We start from the raw sequence: 27,122 nt of genomic DNA on the forward strand, positions 1-27,122 counted from the left end.
TCCAATTATACAAATAGGGAAAAGTGACCACTGCCCTTGGCCACCATGTTTTTTGACAGATCAAAAAACCAGATTTCATCAACACAAACATTCTGATCAAATTTCATGAAGATCCAGTGAAAAATGCAGCCCCTATTCCATACCCAAGGTTTTTTTTTTTTATTTGATCAAGTGACCTAGTTTTTGACCCCAGATGACCCATAGTCGAATTTGACCTAATTTCATCAAGACAAACATTCTGATCAAATTTCATGAAGATACAGTGTAAAATGAAGCCCTTATTGCATACACAAGGTTTTTCTTTGATTTGACCTTGTGACCTAGTTGTGACCCCAGATGATCAATATTCGAATCTGACCTAGATTTCTTCAAGGCAATCATTCTGATCAAATTTCATGAAGATCAAGTAAAAAATACAGCCTCTATTGCATACACAAGCTAAATGTGAACAGACAACAGACAATGGACATCAAGTGATCACTAAAAAGCAGAGTTAGGGAACCTGAGCAATGTAAGTCACTTCATCACAATAAATATGTGTGTGAAGATTCTATCATTCCAATCTGTGGTTACTGAGATACAATGTACTAGCTTACATACAAAACTTTACCAAATCAGGATGTGAATGCCAAAGAATGGGGGAGTCAAATAGCTCAACCTATTCAGTAGCTGCAACATCTGACACTATGCAGAATAACTATGTGTATTAACCCTTAGCATGCTAGATAAATTGTCGTCTGCTGGAAATGTCGTCTGCTAAAATTGTAAAGTTCATTCAATTTGCTCCAAAATTGGAAGAAATATTGTCAGAGTAGCAAACAGCTTGGAACCTGATCAGACGCCGATTTAATCGGCGTCTGATCTGGTTCCAAGCTGTTTGCAAAGGCTGTTAAATTCGCCTGCAGCAGGCTAAGGGTTAAGCAGCCAATTGCTTGACTGGCTGCTTAATATAGGTTTGACTGTATGTGTAATTCCTAATATTTAATTAATCTATTTTTGAAAGGAGCAGATTTTAAAAACAAATCAGATTTTCTATGAAAATATAGCTTTTATGTAATTTTGCAAATATGAAATTGATCTAAACCTGTCACGAAATAATTAAGATTTTAATGAACTCCATCATTCCCAAGAAAATTGCCTTTCTGCAGGAGGGCCCCTATCTTCAAAATGGCTCTATCTGCAGGACTATCTTCAGCAAGACAGATCCTTTCTACAGATGATCACTTTCTACAAGGGTCCTCTATTTACAGATGGTCATTTTCTTGCAGGTGTCCACTTCCTGCAAGCTGACTGCAATTGGCAAAGTGACTTTTTTTATGTCATCCCTATATGTAAGATGACCTCTTAATACAAAATTGACCCTTTCTGCAACCTTTCCTCTTCATGCAAAATTGACCTTTTCTGCAACCTTGCCTCTCCCTGCAAAATTGGCCTTTTCTGAAAGGTTGCCTTTTAATTATTTGATATAAATGTATAAAATCTTACCAGAAGAAATAGTTTGCAAGGCTAAGATTGTGACTGGCTCTAGAGATCAAGAATGTTGCCAGGTCCATCTGAAACAGAAAACAGAAATACAGTCTAGTTAAGCAAAAGCTGTTTGTGTAACACATATGCCCCCATGACGGCCTGTCAGAACTAAATGGGTATGTAATTTTGTATACTGTGACCATGATCTTTGACCAAATGGTCTAATAAACATCAAGGGCCATCTACTGACTACAGGCAACAACCCTTAGCAGACTGATAGCCAAAGCAGTCTTAAAGTTATTGAGAAGAAACCGTTTTAAGTTAGTCACTGTGACCTTGACCTTTGACCTGCTGACCCCCAAAACAATAGGGGACATCTCCTGACCACAAGCAATCAGGTAAGCTAAAACACTTAACACTTAGTTACAAAGGTAGACATAGTTTCTACCTTTTTTAAATACTGGTAAGTTCAAAGTTGTATAAATTTGTTGTTGCAACTCTTCAGAATAGGAAATGAACTGACATTAGGACTTGACTGAACTCAGATTTCTCTGACCCATTCAAACAGAGTTTTACCTCTTTCTCTAGTTTGGATTCTGGACTTTCAGAGACCCTGGGAGAGGTTCCCAGCTCATCTAGAATAGAATCATGTGATGTGGTCCTTTGTAACACTGGAGCCGGGTACCTGGAAATAACAGTAGATCATAAAAGTAGACTTCATCAAAATCATATTTACATGTATATTACTGAAGGTAAATTATTTTACTTGAAAACGAAAAGTTAAGGGGCAAAATTTTTTTTTATAACTATTGATATAAGCCAAAAATATTGCTTGATGGATGTTTTGGTGTACATAGTCCTGAAGAAATGTGCACTTAATTGTATTCTAGCATAAAACTGTTATTCTTTATCGTTTTAAGGGGGTATTTCATCAGAAGAGTAAACATGTGTTAATAGAGATTCTTGCACTCATGTGCTGATAAAACACCTTTTTACATAATTATTATGTGCATTCTGTTGCAAAGGGCAAATGTATAACGGATAATTCAAAAGGAAATGATGTCAATGTGATGAAACAACACTGTATTAAGGTCTTTGCGGACCAGTAAAACACTAAATGGTGCAGCTGATCAGCTAAACACAATGGCCGAATTATGATGTCTCGAACGTATCTGCAGACGTCGAATTACGGTATTTTTATACGGTAAATTTACGCATGGTGGTGGGGAAATAAAATGACAAGTACCGAAAAACTTGAGTCAGTGACCCTCCAATTTTATTTGTCATTTGGACTCGGTATACATTTTAAACACTGTTTATTGAAAAAAATAAAAAATTTAATTCAGGGATTTTTTAATATGCCGCTTAAAAGCCGAAAAATGCAGCCTAACTGGATGTCTATTTTAGGTCAAAAACGACGATTTTCTTTCCATTTTTCAAATATTAATGATTTTTATAATATCAGCATAAAGGAAAAAATAATTCACTTCGAATAGTGTAGAATTTAAGAAAATTTGCTGGCTGCACGTTGCAGTACCCGTAACAGTTGCCAAGGATACGCGGCGATGTCATTTTCAAAAACGGGCTTTGGTGGTCAACTTTGACGTCTCGTGTACAAAATCTAGTTGGCTCTGTTGGTATAAAATAAACTGCCCTTGTTTGAAATATGGCCAACTTTACACATGCCAAATTTCAAGACGCTACTCGAATGTTCGCAAAGTGTCATGTTCTACCTTAATGCCATGATAAATCCACTTCATGACATGATAAATCTACTTAAATACGTCATAATACAATAAACTTAATGCCATGATAAATCTACTCAATGCCAAGATAAATCCACTTTATGCCATGACAAATCCATTTAACATCAGGATAAATACAAGTTTTATATATTACGTGATGAAACAACACTGACATTCCCGCGGTTTCATGGACATTCATGTTGATGCACAATATATTCCATTTCTTAGCTTTTTACACATTTTATGCTAGAAAAGTGTTAGTGCATGTTTTATTTCATTTTGTTAGTGTAGGGATATTGCATATTATTGCATGTTATAACATCTGCAGAATCCCTTATACGAATAGGTTATACACCCTGTTTTTTTTATATGTTGAAACATGATTCTGCTACATATTATTTCTTAATTAAGGCATTGAATTTTAGAATAAAAAACTTTAAATTTCTTCACAATCAAAATAAACAATATCTTGAAATCTGTTGAAAATTTCTTTAAGATCTAACTTTCATGAATTTTGTGGTTACATCAGTCTATGAAATTAAATCCTAATGAACAAATATAATTCTCATTAATATTCATATACCGTATTCACCCTAACTAACACACCTAGAGGTGAAAAGGAAGGGGGAGGGGGATTTTTTTCTTTTTTACATTTTTTTTAGTAAAATTAATATGAACTATAAATTCAACTTATAATGAATGAAATGTACTGAACTGCATCAATTTTAACACCAGCATAGAGCTAATATGATGGTATTCAACTATGACAACTATGACTAAATCAACTTAAACAAGCAGTTATTTCTTTTTAAATATAGGGGAGGGGTGCGTTTATTATGGGGACAGAGCTAATTTGGGAATATACGGAATGCCTGTTTCATTTACTTTTTATATAAATAGGCATATGCTATAATTTTGTTGACTTTGTTTATATATATATATTTGCATGAGCCAGCAACCTTAGAGAAAAATAAAATTCTGTTCTGTTCTGTTCTGTTCTATATTCCCACGAAAGAAGTGTTTTGGAAACAATCATGAACTTTATGTCTACAAAAACGATTTCACATCTCAATTTAAGAATATTTACTAACAATACATTGTATTGATAAAACAGAATACATAATCAAACAAGAGGAAATGCCCATATTGTGTTCATGTTTTGGTCAGATGATTTTTTTCACTGAGTTATTGCCCTTTGATTATTCAACAGTAGTTTCTCAGCAACCACTGGCTGGAATTTAGCCAATCATCATAGGAAGCTTCATTATCAAGGGAAGATGCACAAATTGTCAAACAATCAAACAATAAATTCTTACTTATCTGTTTGTTGTGGGGAATCATCCTGTGACACGGAATCTCTTCTCACTGCAGGAGTCGTGTCCAAATCTTTCTTTATTTGTTCAAAATTCTCATACTTCAAAGCCTGTACTAGCTGCAGCAGGTACAACAGTAGATCCTGGAAGTCAAATAATATTTAAGGGCTTTTTCCATTAATTCATTAGACAAATTTGTGAAAAAAATGTCCATGTCCGTGCATCATGTTTAAAATTAGTGGAATACAAAGTCATGAATTATTCAATTGTCCGAAATAGAAAAGGTTCACTTTTTTAAATAAAGTTTTGCACATTGTTTGTGTATCTGATTTTATGATTACTTGTTGATATATAAAAAATAATATAACAACAGTAATCAATAACTGTACTGATTAATCAACTTAAACATTTATTACAGCAATGGCATAAAATCTCCTTTAAAGTATAGCTTCTGAATAAAGTTAATTTACATTTATATCGCAAACTTGTGTACACCAAATTAAAGCTTTATCTATGCAAATTGCAAGTTTATTTCATTTTTCAATTGTTGTGCCATTAATTAATTTAATTTTTTGCATTTTCTATTTTGTACTTTAAGAAATGATTTATATAAATCTGGTATTATAATAATAATAATAATATGAGCTTTTAAATTATATGCAAAAACACTGATCCCTGTAGTTACATAAAATTTGGTTTCCAGAGACTTACGGGGTTTGAGCAAACATGTTATAGGTCCACTTGCAGTGCTACATCTTTAAACATCTTGTCTTGTTTTAGATTTCCTTTTTTGGAGAAGATTTCTTAAGTGTATCTTATGAAAATTCATATAAAACACTGGCCATTGGAGCAATCCCAAGTTTTGGATCCAGTGTATGTAATAAACCTGGAAGAAATTGTTTTCAAATGTTTTCCTATCTATAGTCTCTATGAAAAACCCTGACAGACCTGTGGCAGCCCTGAATTTGTTCCCATTATCACAGCCTGATGAAGCTTGGTGCAAAGATAACTTAGATGCTACATGTAAAAGTTTCTTCAAAAAGATGTTATCAGTTATATACACAATAGTGTTTAAAAGTAACAGCAACTCTTACTACAAAACTCACATGTAATATTCTAAGTTAGTTCCCTTTGGACTGAAATGCTAGTAACAACTTGTTTACTTAACAGACAAGGAAGTAGATATGTTGTAAATCGGTTGGTTTTACAATTAATTTTTACTTAAAGATTTAAAAACTTACAGTAAGGAAAAATAAAAATAATGAAAATTTAAGACTTGTGTTAAGTCTATGGACTTTTTTTTTTCACACAGAATATTATAAAAATATAGCAAACTGAAAACAAAAGTAGGACAGGACTTATTCAACTAAAACAAAATGGCGACTGGGGGGAGTATAAATAAAGACATATTATCTGATGAAACTTTTGATCTACTATGTGGAGTATGTAAACATAAAGGGAAAAATCGAGAAGCAGAAAAATACTGTGTAGAATGCCAAGATTATTACTGTTTGACCTGTGTCAAAGTTCATGAGGACATCCCTTCATTAATCGGGCACAAGATTCTTGGCAAAAGGGAATTTTCCATCAGGATCAGTCAAGACCCCACCAGGATCTAGTAAGACTCTACCAGGGGCACCAATAGAGAGATGTGACCGGCATAGTCATAACTGTATAGACATGTACTGTCAAAACGATGATGGTGTGGGCTGTGGCACTTGTATCGCAGTAGACCACAGGTGAGATTGCTTAATTTAGTTAGTTTAAAGACACAGCATGTTGATGTGTCAAAGGCTTGTCAATTTCTTATAAATATTTAAGGTATTCCGCATATCTGAAAACCCAGAAGTAATAGCGTAACGTCAATTATCCACAAAATATAGAATAAATCTGAACATGGCATAAAAAAACGTAACTTAAACCACAAAAAAGGGCAACCCATAAGTTAAATGATAAAACTAGCTACATTTCTACAGGAGTGTACCCCAATTATCAATAGTGGTGCAAAATGCTTTATAAAATCGAAAGGTTCATGAATCTATCAAAAACGTGCTCACCGAGGTAAATTTAATGCCCGGCTGTTTTACATTTCTACACTGTTTTCAGTTCATTTTCTTTCCTTCTAGACTGACTTAAAAGTGTATTTTCCTACATGTTAGGCTTGACACTGGGTTACATATCAAACATGGGTCCTCTGAGTTTGTAATTTACACATACATGTATATGAAAGAAAATCTGTTAAACAACATACTGAAATTTTCCAATTTATTTCTACTTTTTTAGGCTATGCAAGGACATTTACTACATACCAGATTTTCTGAAAAACAACACCTGTACCATTACTACAAGTGATATCCAGCAGAAACTAAAATCAGTTACAAAGACCCTGGCAGAGCAACATGAAAAGTTTCAAAGTGAAAAACAAAGATTACTCAAATCGAGAGCCAAAACACTGGACAATGTGAAGAAGTTTAGAAAGGAAATAAATGACAGGCTAGATGAACTAGAGAAAAACACTGTTGATGATATAGAAGATAAGTACAAAGCCCTGATACATGAGATGGAAGAAGGAATGAAACAACTGGAGAAAAACAAAGCTAATGTTTCCTCAACTCTTGACAAGTTGGTTCCAGCAAGCAAAAATGCAATACAAAACTTTGTAACTGTAAAGAAAGCAGAAACCGCTGCAAGTAAAGCTGCTAAATCAGTACAAGAAACCAAATTACAAACGTCCTTTAAAGATGTTTACTTCACTGCTGATGACAAAATATCATCTTTATTAGCAGAAATAAATGTTTTGGGCAAGATAACAGACAGAATGTCAGTGGATGCTGAATGCAAAGGCACTGTTGCTGTAAGTAAGGAAGAGGCTTTACTTCAGATCAAAGGATGCAAAGAATACTCTGTTAAAGTTCAATCAGATGATTACAAATGTGATATTGGCAGTGCCTGTACTCTAGAGGATGGAACAATAATACTGTCTGATCAATCCAACAAGAAGCTGAAGCGTTTACACAGTTCCACATACTCTGTTATAGACTACTGTGATCTTCCTAACAAGCCATGGGAAATCTGCTCCACCAATAAGCAGGAAGTTGCTGTATGTTTACCAGACTGGAAGGAAGTTCACTTCATTTCAATAGGAAACAGAATGACAGCAACAAACAAGATAACAACAGATTTTCAATGTTATGGCCTAGCATGTACCAATGGCAATCTGTATATATCAGATAATGATACATCAGTGTATATATACAGTGTATCAGGAAGAAAGCTGAAGCAGTTCAGTAAAGTTGAATCAGGACAGAAACTGTTCTCTAACATCTACAGTCTATCTGTCAGTAAGGATGGGTCAAAGATTTTTGTCACTGACTGGAATAATGGACTGATTATACTGGACAATAGTGGAGAAGTTGTTGAAAGATTTCATGGTTCAGAGTTAGATGGTGCCTTGAGTAGTTATCTTACAGGTAGAGGAAGTCTGCTTGTTTGTGGAATAATTTCCAAAAATGTGCTCCAGTTTAGACTGGATGGTAAACTGATAGGTGAGGTTGTGAAATATGATGATAAATCAATCTTACAGGCCATTTGTTGCAATCAGCAAATGTCAAAGATTATTATTGGAAGGTATGACGACAGAATTAAAGTATATGACTTGATATAAAATAAAGTAACTAGCTGAACTGCATTTTGTGGAAAAGACAAAATTTTACTGAGACTGACGTAGAAATATGCCAAATATGACTAGTACAACTCTTTGAGAAGAAAAGTGTGCAAGTTGTTATTCTGTGTGAGAATTGTTAAGTGTCTGTGTATAAATACGCCTATGTCAAATCAGTGTATATTTTGTAACATTGAACAATCCCATTAAATTTATAAACTGACTCTATCAAACTGAGTCAGCTAAATATTTGTTTGGCTGTTTATTATGCTTCTAAAGGACTCTCATACAAATTTTGTAGGTTTTGCTTAACATATCTAAATTTAATTGATGATTTTTAAGTCATTAACAAGAGCTGTCACTATTGGTGACAAATGCCCCAGAAGTTGGCCCAAGAATGCCACTGTTGTATTCGCAAAAAATCACATATCATTTTGTGACCTTGACCTAAGAGGTCTCAGTGATAAGTGTGACACATCTCAATATGGTTAACATTTGTGTCAAATTATTTTGAAATCCCTTGATAAAGTTATGGACCAGACAAGAAACACCTTTGACTACTAAGTGTGACCTTGACCTTGGAGCTAGGGGTCTGGGTCTTTCACATGACACCTCATCTCATTATAGGAAACATTTATGCCAAGTAATTTCAAAATCTCTTCATCAATGGCAGAGTTATGGACCGGACAAGAAACAGACCATGTTAAACTTTGACCTCTAAGTGTGACCTTGACCTTGGAGCTAGTGGTCTGGGTCTTGCTCATGACACATCGTCTCATTATGGTGAACTTTTATGCCAAGTAATTTCAAAATCCCTTAATGAATGGATGAATGGACTGGACATAAAACATACCCTGTTAACCTTTGACTTGTAAGTGTGACCTTGACCTTGGAGCTAGGGGTCTGGGTCTTGCACATGATACGTCACCTAATTATGGTAAACATTTATGGTAAGTTCTTTCAAAATCCCTTCATGTATCGCAGAGTTATGGACCGAACACGAAACAGACCATGTTAATCTTTGACCTCTAAGGGTGACCTTGACCTTGAAGCTAGGGGTCTTGTTCTTGCGCATGACACTTCGTCTCATTATGGTGAACATTTATGCCAAGTTATTTCAAAATCCCTTAATGGATGGAAGAGTTACAGCTCGGACAAGAATTTACCTACGCACGGATGGACGGACAGTGCGATTTTAATATGCCCACCTTCGAGGGCATAAAAACAAAATCAAATCACACAGTTTCTACAACTATTCTACAGCTTTCATTTAACCTGAGCTATTTAAGAAAATATCAGACAAAATAAACAAATGAATGAAGAATGAAGTCACCTCCTGGAAGGTGACTGTAATTATCTCAACTACAGCATAACCTGTCAATAATGTATGTACAATATTGTTCAATATATACAGTATGTTATAACACACAATGTTTGCTATAAAATCTTGCATATAATAAATCTGTAATTGTTGATTGCTTATAACATTTATAAAATTAATATAAAACAAGAGGACCATGATGGTCCTGAATTGCTCACCTGTCCCCATATGACCCAGTTTTGAACTGAGTATGACGTTGTTTTTTCTATTATTTGACATAGTGTCCTAGTTTTTGAGCTCATGTGACCCTGTTTTGAACCTGAACTAGATATCATCAAGATAAAAATTCTGAACAATTTTCATGAAGATCCATTGAAAAATATGGCATCAAGAGAGGTCAGAAGGTTTTTTATTATTTAACCTACTGACCTAGTTATTGATGGCATGTGACCCAGTTTCAAATCTGACATAGATATCATCAAGGTGAACATTCTGACCAATTTTCATGAAGATCCATTCAAAAGTATGGCCTCTAGAGAGGTCACAATGTTTTTCTATTTTTAGTCCTACTGACCTAGTTTTTGATCGCAGTTGACCCAGTTTCGAACTTGACGTAGATATCATCAAGATGAACATTCACACCAACTTTCATACAGATCCCATGAAAAATATGGCCTCTAGAGAGGTCACAAGGTTTTTTATTATTTGACCTACTGACCTAGTTATTGAAGGCAAGTGACCCAGTTTCAAACCTGACCTAGATATCATTAAGGTGAACATGCTGACCAATTTTCATGAAGATCCATTCAAAAGTATGGCCTCTAGAGAGGTCACAAGGTTTTTCTATTTTTAGACATACTGACCTAGTTTTTGATCTCAGTTGGCCCAGTTTCGAACTTAACCTAGATATCATCAAGATAAACATTCAGACCAACTTTCATACAGATCCCATAAAAAATATGGCCTCTAGAGAGGTCACAAGGGTTTTTTATTATTTGACCTACTAACCTAGTTTTTGAAGGAACGTGACCCACTTTTACACCTGATCTAGATATCATAAAGGTGAACATTCTGACCAATTTTCATGAAGATCCGTTCACAAGTATGGCCTCTAGGGAGTTCACAAGGGTTTTCTATTTTTAGACCTACTGACCTAGTTTTTGACCAAATGTGATCCAGTTTCAAACTTGATCTAAATATTATCAAGATGAACATTCAGACCAACTTTCATACAGATCCCAGGAAAAATATGGCCTCTAGAGGTCACAATGTTTTTCTATTATTTGACCTACTGACCTAGTTTTTGAAGGCACGTGACCCAGTTTCAAACTTGACCTAGATATCATCAAGGTGAACATTCTGACTAATTTTCATGAAGATCTTCTGAAAAATATGGCCTCTAGAGAGGTCACAAGGTTTTTCTATTTTTAGACCTACTGACCTAGTTTTTGACTGCACGTGACCCAGATTCGAACTTGACCTAGATATCATCAAGGTGAACATTCTGACCAATTTTCATAAAGACCCCATGAAAAATGTGACCTCTAGAGTGGTCACAAGCAAAAGTTTATGGACGGACTAACGGACGCACGGACGACGGACGCTGCGCGATCACAAAAGCTCACCTTGTCACTTTGTGACAGGTGAGCTAAAAACAAGGCCACCACCTGAAAGGGTCTCGCACAGAAGCTTTGAATCCTGAAATAGGTGCAAAATGAGTTTTAAAACCATCTTCTGAAGTTTCAAAGCTATATTTTTAACAATTTTTTAAAATATTATCATGTTTTTGAGTTTTCAAAGGCATCTAAAAAATATCTTAAAAAATGCTAATTTTTTCAATGTCAAGGTCACTAGTGGGCAAGGACTAACCATTGGGGTGTAAAATAAGTTTTTGAACCAAGCTACAAAGTTTCGTAGCAATATATATAATAATTTTTGAGAATTTTTCATTTTGTGAATTTTCGAAGGCATCAAAAAAATCTAAAAAATGCTAATTTTTTCAATGTCAAGATCACTAGGGGGGCAGGACTCACCATGGGGGTGTAAAATGAGTTTCTGAACTATCCTACAAGGTTTCAAAGCAATACATTTAACAGTTTTTGAGAAATTGTCTTTGTGAATTTTCAAAGGCCTCAAAAAAAACTTACAAATGCTAATTTCTTCAAGGTCAGCCAGGACACACCATGGGGGTGTAAAAATAGTTTCTAAATCTTCCTATAAGGTTTCAAGCAATATAATTATGTAACGTTTTTTGACAAATTGTCATTTTTGTGAATTTTCAAAGGCGTCAAAAAATATTTTTTTTTCCAGGTCAATGTCACTAGGGGGCCTGGACTCACCATTGGGGTGTAAAATTAGTTTCTAAATCATCTTATAAGGTTTAAAAGAAAATATGAAACAGTTTTTGAGTTATTCCCAATTGTTGATGCTGCCATTACCGCCTGAATCTGGATCACATAGTCTCATTTCCACTAAAAGTGGGTGATACAAAAAGTATTTAATTTCGATTCTGATAATATTTCATACTGAAATTTGTAGGAAAATATGGAAAAATGTAAGTGATCATCATATTTAAGGTATTGGACCCGTAATAGAGTACCTCCTTTTTGAAAAGTATTCAGTTCCTACCATAAACCTATTTTGACTGCAATTCTGTCTCATTAAATCTGTTTACTTGAGGCAACCTAGAACAAAATGATATTTACAGTTTCATCTTGTGTTTTATAATTGTTTAACTATAGTTTGATGTTTCTTTTATCAAAATTAATGCTGTAATGAATTCTCTGCAAATGTTTTAGATAGTGGCCATCACATTGAAATTTGTCTCTACTTGAGCTTGAGGAAATACCATAAATTATACAAAATTTACAAAAAACGGCACGGTAAAAGTTGTTTAAAATTTGCAACACAGTGCAAAACATGGTCAACTTTAAGAATATACCAAGCAAGTGCCATTTTTTAAACATTACTATTAGGGGTCCAATACCTTAAGGGAAGTAATTCTCAAGAAAGAACACAAACATTTTTGCGGGGTCGGTATGATATGTCACTTATATTGAAATATTTTACATACTGGAGAGGAAAAGTTCAATGATGACCTTTGACCTTCAAGAGTGACCTTGTTTTTTTTTTTTTTTTTTTTTTTTTTTTTTTGGATTTAACGCCGTTTTTCAACAGTATTTCAGTCATGTAACGGCGGGCAGTTAACCTAACCAGTGTTCCTGGATTCTGTACCAGTACAAACCTGTTCTCCGCAAGTAACTGCCAACTTCCCCACATGAATTATCAGAGGTGGAGGACTAATGATTTCAGACACAATGTCGTTTATCAAATAGTCACGGAGAACATACGCCCCGCCCGAGGATCGAACTCGCGACCCCGCGGTCCGTAGACCAACGCTCTTACCTACTGAGCTAAGCGGGCGGGCTCCCAAGAGTGACCTTGACATCTGAGCTTGATGTCTGGGTAATGTGCATGACACATTACCTCATTAAGGAGAGCATTTGAGTCAGGTAAAATGAAAATCCCTTCATGGATGACAGAGTTATGGACTAGACAGGGAAAAGTAGATGCCCATGTGCAACATGTCAAGCCCACCTTTAGACTCATAACTGTGGCCTTGACCTTTGAGATAGAGTTCGTCTCATTGAATTAAACATTCATGGCAAATATAAACAAGATTCCTCAATGCATGTCAAAGTTATGAACTGGACAAGATCTGACATGATCTTTGACCTCCAACTGTGATCTGAGCTTTGAGATAGGAACCTGGGGTTTGCGTATGGCACTCCATCTCACTGAGGTTAACATTCATGCCAATATAAACAAGATTCCTCATTGCATGTCAATGTTATTGGCTGGACAAGATCTGACATGACCTTTGACCTCTTAACTGTGACCTTGACCTTTAAGATAGGAACCTGGGTTTTGCACATGACACTCCGTCTTACTGAGGTTAACATTCATGCCAAATATAAACATGATTCCTCAATGCATGTCAAAGTTATGGGACTGACAAGACCTGACATGACCTTTGCCCTCCAACTGTGACCTTGACCTTTGAGATAGGAACCCGGGGTTTGTGCATGACACTCCGTCTCACTGAGATAAACATTCATGCCAAAATATAAACAAGATTGCTCCATGCATGTCAAAGTTATGGTCCGGACAAACAAATCCGTATGCACACACGGACACACTGACGGACGGACGCCCATAAGATTTGGTATTAGGTAGTCATTCCATTAATTGAAAACAATAGAATGACCACTTAAAGGACAATAGACATAAGTGGTTAAGGAATGAATACAAAGGATTCAATTGTCCTAGCCCACACCGTTTGCTCTGACGCACCCACGAACATACACCGAACAGCCATTTGGACAACTACGTCTTAGCTTCCGCAAGTGTGTTCGACAAAAACCCTATTTACCGTCAACTTCCACCTGTGACCTTGACCTATGACTTAAGGATAATTTTTATTTTATTTTTTTTTTTGTTGGATTTAACGTCGCACCGACACATGATAGGTCATATGGCGACTTTCGAGCTTTAATGGTGGAGGAAGACCCCAGGTGCCCCTCCGTGCATTATTTCATCACGAGCGGGCACCTGGGTAGAACCACCGACCTTCCGTAAGCCAGCTGGATGGCTTCCTCACACGAAGACTTCAACGCCCGAGTGTGGCTCGAACCCACATCAATGAGGGGCAAGTGATTTGAAGTCAGCGACCTTAACCACTCGGCCACGGAGGCCCCGACTTAAGGATAAAGGTTTGTACAATACACAAGGCTTCATTATGGGAAACATTAAATTAAAATCCCTTAATGGATTTTAACCAGACAGGTTAAAAATCTATTGACCTTTGACCTCCATGTAACCTTGACCTTTGAGACTGAGGTCTGGGTGTCGCCCACGACACATCTTATTACTGGGTATATTTGTGCCAAGCTATATTAAAATCCCTTTATGGATAGTTAAGTTACACAAACAGACAGGAAAAAAGCCCTGCTGACCTTTGACCTCCAAGTGAGACCTTGACCTTTTAGCTACAGTTCCAGGTTTTGCGCATGATACATCATGTCATACTGGGAAACAATTTAGCCCAATTATGATTAAATCCTGTTTTACATGACCAAGTTATAAACCGAACAGGTAAAGAACCCTATTGACCTTTGACCTCTAGATTTGACCTTGACCTTTCAGCTAGGGTTCTGGAAGTTAGGCATGACACATCTGACCATGTACAACATTTATGATAAGTAAAATCTCTTGATGGATGACAGAGTTCTGGAATGGACACAAAATAGACCTTTTTCATGTCATGTAAACATTTGAAATGCCAAGTGTGATGGACAGACAGATGGACAAATGGAAAAGCACAATCCTATAGTCCCCAGAACTGGTTTTCTACCAGTAAAAGACTAATAAGATGATTTCATAGTATCAATTTGTTTCATATAGTAAACCATTAAAAGCTTTTTTTGATAAATAACAGTGTTGCATCTAAGACGCGCGATTCCCACATAATTCTGGCCGATCGCGCTAAGTTCTTGCTGAATGCGCGACCAATCGCATGCATATATCAGCTGTTCCTGTGTTTTGATGCTGAATCATTTTGATGCTGATGATCCAAATGACGCATTAGATTTTTTCAATTCATTATTTATTGAGGCTTTAAACACACATGCCCCAACAAAACAAAAACGTGTTAAACATATACATATACCAGACTGGTACAATTCAGAGATAAAAAAGGCCACTGTAGAAAGAGATAAAGCAAAGAATCAAAATAATGTTGAACTATTTAAACTTTGGCGGAACAAGGTTAAAACCCTAATCTCAAACTCTAAGAAAACTTACTATGCAGAAACTATAAACAACAATAAAAACAATGCTAAAGAGTTATGGAAAAATCTCAAGCAAATATCAGGTAAAGCAACAAATCATCAAACTAACTACATTCATGATGAAGATGGTAACAAAATTTTAGATCCACTTGAAACAGCAGAAGTATTTAACAAATATTTCATTGACATTTTCAATTCGCTTCTCTTTAACACAAGCTGATAGAATGAAATTACAAGAATTCTCTAAGACTCACTACAATATTAAAACTCTATTTTCAATACCAGAGATTAATAGCAGCTTCATTGAAAAAGAGCTACATAAGCTGGACTTGAATAAATCAACTGGATTAGATGGTATTGGACCAAAATTTCTAAAATTAAGTGCCAAAATAATATCTAAACCTCTGGAAAAAATCTTTAATCTTAGTATATCAAATGGCATTTTTCCTACAAGCTTAAAAAAAGCAAAGGTTACACTCATTTACAAAAAAGGGTCAAAATCTGAAAAAAGTAACTACAGACCCATCTCAATATTACCAATTCTGTCGAAAGTGCTAGAAAAACATGTCAGCAATCATTTAAAATCATTTTTAGAGAGTAGTTCCCTTCTCCACCCTAACCAGTCAGGTTTCCGCACTAATTATTCATGTGAAACTGCTCTCACTGCAATCACTGGCAATTGGATAAAGGCAATAAACGAAGGTAATCTTGTTGGAACAATTTTTCTGGATCTTACCAAGGCCTTTGATCTTACCAATCACAATTTACTAATTGAAAAATTAGAGATGTATCATATTGATGACAATTCAATTAAATGGTTCAAATCCTACCTAGAAAATCGCTCACAGCAAGTATGTGTTTCTGGAAAATATTCCAGTTTCCAACAAATTACATCTGGTGTGCCTCAGGGCTCAGTGTTAGGTCTACTTCTTTTCATCATCTATATTAATGATATGCCCTTGCACTTATCAAATTCCACCTCAGACATGTTTGCTGATGACACCACTATTACCTCCACTGGAAGAACAGTGGATCGCATCTGTGACAACCTACAATCTGATCTTGAATCAATACAAAACTGGTGTGACAGAAACTCAATGATGGCAAATGCCCAAAAAACACATGCTATGTTCATTTCACCTTCAAATCATACATAAATAATGTAACCCATTCTGAAAATTTAAGTATTTATCTCCATAACAAAAATTTACAGTTTTCAAGCACTGAAAAGCTTTTAGGCGTTCATGTTGACCATACACTTAACTGGAAAACCCAAATACAAATGACTCTTAAAAAATGCAACTCCTTGCTCTACTTACTTATGAGAATCAAACAGTTTTTAAATCTGCATTCAAGAAAACTGTTCTTCAATGCATACATTCTTCCTCATTTGGACTACTGTTGTACTATTTGGGGAAACTGCAACACTGAGTTTCTTAACATGTACAAATTTCAAAAGCGAGCAGCTCAAATTATTCTAGATAAAGATTTTGATACTCCAAACTGATGATTTATTTTTACAATTACACTGGATGAAATTTTCACACAGTCAGTTACAAAAAAGCCATTTTAGTCTATAAATCCCTTAACAACCTACTCCCTGAATATATGGGAAAACTTTTTACTTATACTGAAAATAGATCATTGAGATCTTATGAGCAAAAACTACTTACAGTACCAAAACCTAGACTTGAATTTTGCAGAAAATCTTTGGCTTACTCAGGATCTAAACTTTGGAACTCACTACCTTATGATATCAGAAATTCTGAAAACTGAAACATGTTTAAGAGTAACTACTTAAAATGGTGGTTCTCTGGTGGGCAACAAACTGCTATAGTCCCATAAATCTTTAGTATTCATTCAGTTCACTTCAAACTATTGATCATGTTTGTGACATATCTTTGCTGTGTTATTGTTAACCTTTATATTTGATTTTTCATTGTATATATTCTTAACATTGTCTTGTAACTGTATATATGTAAATACCATGGAAGCTCACAGGGAAGACTGGGCATGCCCAACTGTGTTGCCTCTGGAAATAAAGATATTATTATTATTATTATAATTATTATAAACAAATCTCCGCCTTTTTTATCCTGGGCTGTGTCTATGCTGTGTACTCAACCGGTATCAACACCTATATTCGTCAGCGTTTAAGTCAGTAGTGATGATCATTACCGGTATCCGTCTGCGTGTTAGTGTAACACGAGTAAACAAAAGAAAAGTTTTATGCCACTCATAGTTTGCTGATAATCAGTGTTAATAAAAAGGTTTGTTATTTTTCTGCATTAGACATACATCTTTGGAAATCCCCTCCCCCATTTTTCATTTTTCACAGATCCCCATCCCCTCCTCTATTTTTTCTGAGTAGGGGGGAAATTCCCTCCACCCCCACCCGCCCCCTCCACCAACCTATTTTCCGAATCCTAGATGCAACACTGAAATAAATGCATTTTGTAATCTATTACATAATGTATACAGCACCCACCTCATCATCTGCTTGTCTCAGTCTGTTTATGGCATACTTCCTTACTGCCGGATGAGAGAATGTGGGTGTGAGAAGCTCGAGCGCATCTTCCACGTCCATAGGATTCCATGCACTGAGTAACTCCAGTGCCTGTTTCACTTCCTGTGACTGGCTCCAGTTTACACACTTCAAAAACTTGGTCAAAGCCTAAAATAAAGATTTTCAGTCCTTAACTTTATATTCTCAGTCTAGGAGGCATCTTAACAGATACTAACTTTAATCACTTTTACTCCTGATACAGGTCTACATGGAAGACACAAACATGTTTGAAAGAAGAAAATAACAGCATAAATTCTAGAATCATTATACTAATTAATTTACTCTTAAAGCTGAATCTTAGAAATGTAGTAAATATTTGAGGAATGAAATTTTTTGTTTATGGGGTATGAAATGTTATTTTTTGTATACGTCTGACTGGAAGTGTTTCACAAGTTAGATTGATGAACAGTCTGACTGGTAGTGCCCATTCCAACATTAAGGTAGAGACTGTGAAGCCAGTCACAATTCATTATTAATGCTATGTAAACTTTAGCGTACAACTTTTGCCATCAGAAATCCATTACTGTGACTTAAGAATTGTGGATACATATTTGCCATCATGAAATCCATGTACTGTGACCATTAGATACGGTGGATTCATAAGTACTGAAATTAGCTGAGTCATTCACTACCATAAATTAACATTTACAAGCACTGGCAGCAATTGCCAACATCTTCATATTGGTAGATAATGTATAATCTTTAATCTTACATTCCAGGGAGCGAAAAAATAATACTTCGACCTTATGTAGGAATTTCAGCCCATAAATTTTCAGACTTGATCACAACAGCCAATAGTAGAAGCCAGAACATTCCTGTAAACATTATTCAGCCTGGAGCATGAGAATTACCTTTTTCTGAGAGGAGAGATAAAACCTGTATTTCCAAACCAAATCCTGTTCCTCTGATGTCATCTGCTTGGTGGGTGGGTAGCCAACAATAGTCTGAAACATTCGCAAACACATCAATACTGTTTAAAAACTTTTTAGCAACAGGATCAAAGCCAGTATCAGCAAGGGAAAAGTCACTAGCTACAACATGTATCCCTTCCCTGCCCTCATCCCCTACCCTAAAAAAAAAGGGTGTGAAATTAACAATGCTAAACTTGACCTTCATTACATGAGGTACACTGATTATAAATGTTGAGACACTTTTTCCTGCCACCATACTGCACAAATACCAAAGTATGTCAGGTTAATTCAGAGAGAAAATCAATGAAGCTATTTTAGTCAATAGATCTCTGTTATTTTTGTGGAGAAGTTTTCAGTTACTTGTTGAAAACCAATTAGTATGACTGAAAATAAATGTTGCCTTTCCATTAAACTTAAACGAAAAGCTGCTAACATATGGTGACAAGCTTTAATTCACAAAATTAACCTTTAGCCTGATGGCTACAAGTAATTCTGCCTTTAAGACCATACAGACTAAGCTCAGCCTGCATGACTGTGTTCACTGTTCGTTACTCAGTCAACTTAATTAACTTAATTTTCAGTGAAAAGCCCTTCGAATTATAAATGGAACTGCCCAAATGGAACGATGGACCTGTCCATTTTAGAAAGGAGGCAGGGTAAAAGTTCATTCCTATTTCTATGCATTTACCTTTAGAATTCAAAATAATTTCATGTTCTTACAACCAAATATGTCAAAACCACAAACATCTGTGCCGAAGAAGTCAACTGATTCCACCATGTAGACTTACATTTAGCCAATTTCGTGTCTTTGCATCTGGTTTCATGTCCTTGTCAGTTGGGCTGCTACGTAGACTACGCGCTAGCTTGTGGTGTTTTGACTCGACAAGATTTTCCAATGAAATCTCTGGATCCGGAACAATAACCAAATCACCGTGTGTTGTAAAAGTGTAGGGATCATCACCACCCTATGAAAACAGTCATTTATAAAAATAAATGTGTAACACCATTTCATAGTGTGTTTAAACAATATTTTGGAAAGTACAACATAATGTGTTATGCTATTAATAAATGTACTACATACATGTAGCAATCTAAAAAAATACTTGCATAGCGTGTTACACATTTAGGACTGTCTGATCTCATTAAATTATAAAACATTCAAGATTTCAAAATAAATGTATGACAGTTTTTCATCATTTTTTCTGATATTTTACAATTTTTATAAACATACATACTCGTCCCATAAAAATGCATAAACAGTTCATTGTATGTATCCAGCAACTGTTTCTACACAGTATGTTCTACACGTCATGTAAAAAACAATACTCTATTTCAATATAAGCATTAAACATGTGTTACAATGTTAACAATAAAAATTAGCTGTGAGTCATTTTATTCTCCTGAGGCAAAATGAATTTCAACTTTTACAATAAATATCGATATTTATCTATTTCTAATATATATTAACAATAAATCTGTACAAATTAAGGTGGTTCACATGCAATTTCTGTACAAATTAAGGTGCTTTACAGGCAATTTCTGTACAAATTCAGACAACTCACTGTCACATATAGTCTGGCTACTGACTAGATAATCTTTTTTTATTTTAGAAAAAAAAAAAATTCTGTAAAAAATTCTGACTTCACCAGTCTTGGCTCTGATTATCTTGAATAGCCTCAGGAGTTATCTCCTTTGAACAAAACATACGGTCTGAACACAGACTATGTCACATACTGTACAAATTAAGGTGTTTCATGATCAATATCTGTACAAGTTAAGGTGGTTTTGCATATTCAGATTAACTAGAATGTGTCTGTACGACACAGGGTGTGCCCCCCCCACTGGTACATTTGTAACAAATAAGGGGCAATAATTCAAATGTTTGCAGTCTCAGTTTAAGGGAATAGCCTCAACAAACATTTTATGAAAAGGAATTCTAGGCCATATACTTTTTGAGCTGTGAGCATCACAAACAAAAAATCCACTATTTTGGCTATTTCAAGGGCCATAACTCTGTAATAAGAGCTAAGATTCTCAAGAAGAATGCCAAGTGTGCAAGGTCACATCACGATAAAGACTCCAGCAAGGTTTCCTGAATTTACATGTAATACTTTTTGAGCTAGGCATATAATTAGGTGAAAAAGTGCATTTTTTTACTATTTCAGGGGCCATAACTTTAAAAATAGGGGGTGGAGTCAGTCAAAAAATTAGAGGTGTGCAAGTTTATATCATGATTAAGACTTATGCAAGTTTTCAACCATTTATATTAAATACTTTTTGAGCTAGGTGCGTCACAAGGTGAAAATGTACATTTTTGACTATTTCAGGGGCAATAACTTTAAAAATAGGGGGAGGACCCAAATGAAAAATAGGAGGTGCACAAGTTCATATCATGATTAAGACTCAGGCAAGGTTTCATCAATTTATATCAAAAATCTACATTTACACTTAAAAAATTTCTTAACAGCAGAACCGCCAAGACAATGCAACAAATATAATGACAGGGTTGTGTGCTGGAAAAGTTGGCCAGGCTGGACCTGAAGCTAGTTTCATTATCAGACTCAGTCGGTAAAACCACAATTTAATATAGTGACATTTTTACACACTGAAAATTTTGTACAATTTTATGAAGCTTTTCAAAGTTGTTTTGCATAGTTCTATCATATGATCAATTTAAATGATCAATATAAATGTACCAGGGCTCCGGAAATTTTGGTAACTCAATCGGTCCGAAACGAAAATCCTGACATCGGCGCTACCCCACCCACCGCATTCCCAATATTACATATTTTGTAAAACGTGATAGAGTAAAGAAATAAGCATGTCATGCATTAAAACTGAGTTACCGGTCACCACGAGTTACCATACAATGAAGACAGTTTAGTGTTATGTGTGATCGTTACTTTGTTTAAATTTCGATGTTTTTCCTGCAAGGATAAAATTGCCGGCATTGACATCGTGTACGTAACTAGTCTAAAAGCTAACGCACGTGACTTCGGTACCATATACACGGCAGATACTTTGTGATGTTTCCTCATTCTTTGACGGAATTCTATAAAATACAATGCATCAAAGTGAATTACACGACACATATTCTCTGCTAAACAGCCTCAGTATTTTAAGAATACTCTGCCGCGGACCAAATGTGTACGTTATGTGAACGCTGAGATCGAATTTCCCGCATGTATAGTACCAAAAGGTCACGCGGGTTGGCCACGGATATTTCATTTCACTTACGTTGTACTTCAATATGCAACTACATTTTATAAAGTTATATGTTCTCTTCTGATGTAAACAAAATTTCATTTTGAAACGTTTTTTTAAAAGACCAATTTGATAAACAGCGCCACTCCGGTTTTCTTTATCATTCATGTTTGCCGGTTCTTTTTTTTTTCTTTTTCTTTTTTGTACAGTCGGGGTTCAAAGACGATTTTCTGCACTTGTTTCAACTGGAGCCCCAACAAATGAATCATGTAATTTTTTCAAATCAAGTAATTATAAAAAATATTTTTATCGGTTTTCCGTGTGATGTCTCTTAATGTACATAATTAAATGCAGCGACCATTTGTTTTTTACCCGTGATCAGACATAACCTTTTGAAATAAACCATCCGTCGGATTCTAAATAAAAGAAGTGGATCCCCGTCGAAATGATTTAGATCCTGTCAGAAACATTTGGAAACCAGTCAAAAATGTTTAATACATTGCAGGCTGTCTGCAAACATTAAAGGATGTTCCGCGCGAGCGCTGATTGCGTCACGTGCTAATAACGGACCGATTATCAAGGTGACAATCAGACCGATTGACACGTTTATTGATTATCTTAGGGTGCGACCAACAATTTCCTGCTTGGCAGGTGGTTGTGTATTGAGATATCAGACCGAAATTTATACTTTTCTCCATTTTTACGGGACCGATCTTTTCCGTTTTTTCACTTCACGAATCGGTCTGAAAAGTCAAAAATCGGTCCAAAACCAACAAACCGGCAAATTTCCGAAGCCCTGAAATGTACCATGTATATGCATATGTATTATTTTCCAAGCTACATGCATTTGCCTATGAGAAAATAGGTCCTCAATTTCAAATATATATTTTACAACAAAATTTGGACTTTTTTCATGTGTTGACATTTTTATTAGGATAATGTTTTATCTTTAGAAAGATACTTAAAGATACAGTCACTGATAGTGCTAATTTTATTAACCTTCAATCCATACAAATAAAAATAAATTTCCTTTCCCTAATCTTAAGCATCAGAACCCAACTAATACTCGACTCCAAGAAAAGTATTTCTGGCCAAAAGCACAAAATTTTATGCCTAGGATATAAGAATCTTTCACAGGTTGAAGGTGTCGATGGAAATACCTAGCTTTTGTGGGTAACTGTTTAGGTGGTAACGAGGCTCTACCGACAGCCAGATATCCTTCAGCACATTCAACTAGTGATAGATCAATTCTTTTTCTTGCATGTCAAAGAATATAACTTTTAGCCTGCTGGTGGCAAGTGATGCTGCCTTTGCGACCAGTGCAGACCAAGATCAGCCTGCACATCCATGCAGTCTGATCATGGTCTGCACTGTTTGCTATTCAGTCAGTAAATTTTCACTAAACACCCCTTCAAATGATAAATGGTACTGCCCAAACTGAATGATGGACCAGTCCATTTTAGAAATTTAGCAGGCTAAAGGTTAATAGAAGAATTAACTTGAAACAAAAGCATCCCTTTTAAGAACTATTTCATTAAAGTAGAGTATAAATTTACGCATTCATTCATAAGACGGGTTTTTCCAGCAATAGCATAATCGGGGTAAACCCCTGTCATAAAAAATCTAAAACATAGTTTAAATGATGTTTTTTGCCTACCTTTTCAAAATAAACTACAGCATACTCTATTTCATTGAAGTGTGTATGTGGAAATTCTATCATAAGATACATGAAGTTCGAGTCACGTTTTTGTCGTTCATTAACCATCTCTATCTCCCGGAACGTCAGCCTGTCCAACCAATCCACCTTTACCATGTGACCATCTCTGTGTCGCTTGCTCAACTATAACATGCCAAGAAAACTGTGCATGAGTTAAGACTGTGCATAATATTTATGAACAAGGTTTCAAAAATGTGCGAAATAGTTAAATTTGAGGATTCAAAAATTCGTATAATATCTAAGTGTGAAGGTTAATGTTATTTAAGGTTAAGGGTTCAAAGCTGTGCATAATATTCAAGGTTGAATCTTCAAAATTGTCAATAATCTTTCAAGTCAAAAGTTCAATAATAAGCATAATATTTGAGGTCACAGGTTCAAAACTCTTCATAACATTTATGGTTGAAGGTTCAAAACTGCGCACAATATTTAAAGTTGAAGGTTCCTAACTTTGCATAATAGCTATAGAGGTCACAGGTTCAAAACTGTGCATAAAAGCTTAAAGGAGGTCTCAGGTTCAGAACAATGCATAACAGCTATGGAGGTTACAGGTTCAAAACTGTGTATAATAGCTATGGAGCCGCAGGTTCAAAACTGTGCTAAACAGCAACCAAGTTCACTGGTTCATAACTGTGCATAATAGCTATGAAGGTCACAGGTTTAAAAATTGGGCATAATAATTAAGGTCAAGGGTTCAAAACTGTACATGAAAGTTAAAGTCACAGGTAAGAACTACATACATAATAGTTAGGAACCCAAGGATCACAGGCTCAAATCTGTGCACAGTAATAAAGGTCATGGGTCTGATAAGAACTTGTTCCCAAACATAACAGTTTCAATACACAACAATACCACTTTTATTTTTTTCTAAATTATTCGAGGCAAGATACTTCTACAAATGAAAAAAGAAGAACCTTTGCCAATCTGCTCATTTGGTCACCACTGTCTCTGGATTTCCCTGGGGTTGTTGACTGACTCCCTGGGTCTGCTTCAACATCAGGCCACACCTTCAAATCATGCATTCCTTGACGAAATGTTCTGTAAAAAGAAACTGACATATTTATAAAATAAAACAAACTATTACAGGTATTCTATACTTCTGTATACTTTCAGAAAAGGCTAATCATACCTGAAACATTTTTAAAACTAACGCAATACTCAGAAAAGAACAGAAATTTCAGTAACTATTTCTTTGTCATCTGACCGTCATGTTGGATAATAGCTCAAATCTGACAGCCGACAAGCTTGGTGGCCATCCTGCCAACCTTGGGAAATGCCAAAATATGTCCCATTTTATGGGCATACTAGAATACAAATTACTTTGGAATGAATTAATTGACCTATAATTGTGTCGGTGTGGCGTTAATTTTTTTTTTTTTGATTTAACCTCGCACCGACACATGATAGGTTATATGGCGACTTTCCAGCTTTAATGGTGGAGGAAGACCCCAGGTGCCCCTCCGTGCATTATTTCATCACGAGCGGGCACCTGGGTAGAACCACCGACCTTCCGTAAGCCAGCTGGATGGCTTCCTCACATGAAGAATTCAACGCCCCAAGTGAGGCTCGAACCCACGGTGTGGCGTTAAACCCAACAAAATAGATAAAATAAATTTGAATGGTTGACTGACTCAGACTTACCCCTTCTTCCCAAACATTGATATGGTGGTGCCACCTACAGGAATAACTTTATCTGTTCCATAAATATCCCATATTGTCAGACTCAACACAGCATCTCTTGGCAAATCAGAGTACTTGATTGGCAGTCTCAACCATTCATTCCAGCTTAAAATAAAACAAGAGCCATGTTACACATGGCTAATCCCCCGCCGGGCATATTATAATTGAAGGCTAAAGTTCCTGGCAAGTTAGTGTCTGAAAGTATTAATTTTGGGGAAAGCTTTGAAGAACCGTTTAGTTGTGGTCCGCATCAGGGGGTTTTAAAGATGTGGAAGAAAGAACAAGTCAGTAGTGAGGTGGTTTACTGTTAAATTTTATTAATTTTCATGAACAGTATAGCTATGATGTTTTTCTATATGGCTACTGTAAAAAGAAGGAATGGAAAGCTAACAGGGAACAAGAGTGCCAGAATGTCACAATAAATGCCCGTCGCAGCAAATTTCTTTACTCTAGCAGCTGTATTTGCAAATGGAATGTTAATTTTGTTTAGTAATCGTTGTAAGTCTTTTTTTTTTTAAGTCCACAAAAAAACTCCTTACCAGGTAAAGATACCTTATATATAATAAAAATCACCTAAAAGTGGAGAGTAACATCTATGTTGTACCACAGAAAAGTGGTCTTGTTTTTTCCCTACGGTCAATATATAATATAAGTTATTTATAGTAACAACTAAGGGAAGTTAATCTTACAAAAAAAAAAAAAATTGCAAGTCCACACAAAAATCTTTATCAGGTAGAGATTGGTCAAAAAACACCTCAAAATTGGATTATGCAAGCATGTTGTACTACAGAAAAGTGGTCTCGATTTTTCCCTACGACTAGTAATGAAAAAGTTACAATAAAAGCTATTTAAAGTAACAACAAAGGGAAGTAATTCTAAAGAAGGGAACTGCGCGTGACACTTCGTCTCATGATGGTGTATAAGTGTGCCAAGTTACATCAAAATCCCTCCATGCATAAAGAAGAAATGCTTCAGACGAAGTCATTCTTGTATCTGACCTTTGGCGTCTAAGTGTGACCTTGACCTTAGACCTAGTGACCTGGATCTTGTGTATGACACTCCATCTCGTGGTGGTGAACATTTGTGCCAAGTTATATCAAAATCCCTCCATGCATGAAGAAGAAATGCTCCCGACAAGGTTTTCATTCTTGTATCCTTTGACCTCTAAGTGTGTCCTTGACCTTAGACCTAGGGACCTGGTTCTTGCACATGACACTCCGCCTCGTGGTGGTAAACATTTGTGCCAAGATATATCAAAATCCCTCCATGCATGAAGAAGATATGCTCCGGACAAATTTTTTTAAGAAAATATGATAAAGGGGAATAACTCAAAAAATAGGCAAGGTAGAGTTATTGTTCTTGCACACTGCACTTCCTCCCAATGTGTTCTATCAATGTATGAAGTTTGAAGAAAATCCCTCCAGTACTTTTGGGGTTATGCTCCGGACAAAATGTTTTAAGAAAATATGATAAAGGGGAATAACTCAAAAAATAGATGAAGGTAGAGTTACTGTTCTTGCACATTGCACTTCCTTCCAATGTGTTCTATCAGTGTATGAAGTTTGAAGAAAATCCCTCCAGTACTTTTTGGAGTTATGCTCCGGACAAAATTTTTTAAGAAAATATGATAAAGGGGAATAACTCAAACAATAGGCTAGGTAGAGTTATTGTTCTTGCACACTGCACTTCCT

The 27,122-nt window shown here is 35.7% G+C and overlaps 2 protein-coding genes across 3 annotated transcripts in view; one reads left to right on the forward strand and one right to left on the reverse strand.

Annotated features, from left to right (window-relative positions):
• Nucleotides 1-8,437, forward strand: part of LOC123566596 (uncharacterized) — a 58,052-nt gene extending 49,615 nt beyond the window's left edge. Inside the window, exons 1-2 of one of the 2 annotated variants that reach the window (XM_053549655.1) lie at nucleotides 5,663-6,264; nucleotides 6,809-8,437. In XM_053549655.1, the coding sequence (XP_053405630.1) occupies nucleotides 6,206-6,264; nucleotides 6,809-8,189 (1,440 nt within the window). In that variant the 5' untranslated portion in view covers nucleotides 5,663-6,205 and the 3' untranslated portion in view covers nucleotides 8,190-8,437. Of the gene's footprint in view, nucleotides 1-5,662; nucleotides 6,265-6,808 lie in introns of those variants that run through there. The other variant, XM_053549654.1, reaches the window with a different exon arrangement.
• The window catches only part of LOC128558998 (phosphatidylinositol 3-kinase catalytic subunit type 3-like), a 72,118-nt gene that overhangs the window by 29,893 nt on the left and 15,103 nt on the right, over nucleotides 1-27,122 (reverse strand). Inside the window, exons 3-11 of the mRNA XM_053549653.1 lie at nucleotides 25,393-25,536; nucleotides 24,666-24,789; nucleotides 23,695-23,877; nucleotides 19,622-19,798; nucleotides 18,774-18,866; nucleotides 17,845-18,030; nucleotides 4,529-4,668; nucleotides 2,044-2,152; nucleotides 1,486-1,553 (exon numbers count right to left, since the gene is read on the reverse strand). Of these exons, the coding sequence (XP_053405628.1) occupies nucleotides 1,486-1,553; nucleotides 2,044-2,152; nucleotides 4,529-4,668; nucleotides 17,845-18,030; nucleotides 18,774-18,866; nucleotides 19,622-19,798; nucleotides 23,695-23,877; nucleotides 24,666-24,789; nucleotides 25,393-25,536 (1,224 nt within the window). The remainder of the gene's footprint in view (nucleotides 1-1,485; nucleotides 1,554-2,043; nucleotides 2,153-4,528; nucleotides 4,669-17,844; nucleotides 18,031-18,773; nucleotides 18,867-19,621; nucleotides 19,799-23,694; nucleotides 23,878-24,665; nucleotides 24,790-25,392; nucleotides 25,537-27,122) is intronic.

This window comes from Mercenaria mercenaria, chromosome 8 (genome assembly GCF_021730395.1).
Source record: "Mercenaria mercenaria strain notata chromosome 8, MADL_Memer_1, whole genome shotgun sequence".
Taxonomy (NCBI): Eukaryota; Metazoa; Mollusca; class Bivalvia; order Venerida; family Veneridae; genus Mercenaria; species Mercenaria mercenaria.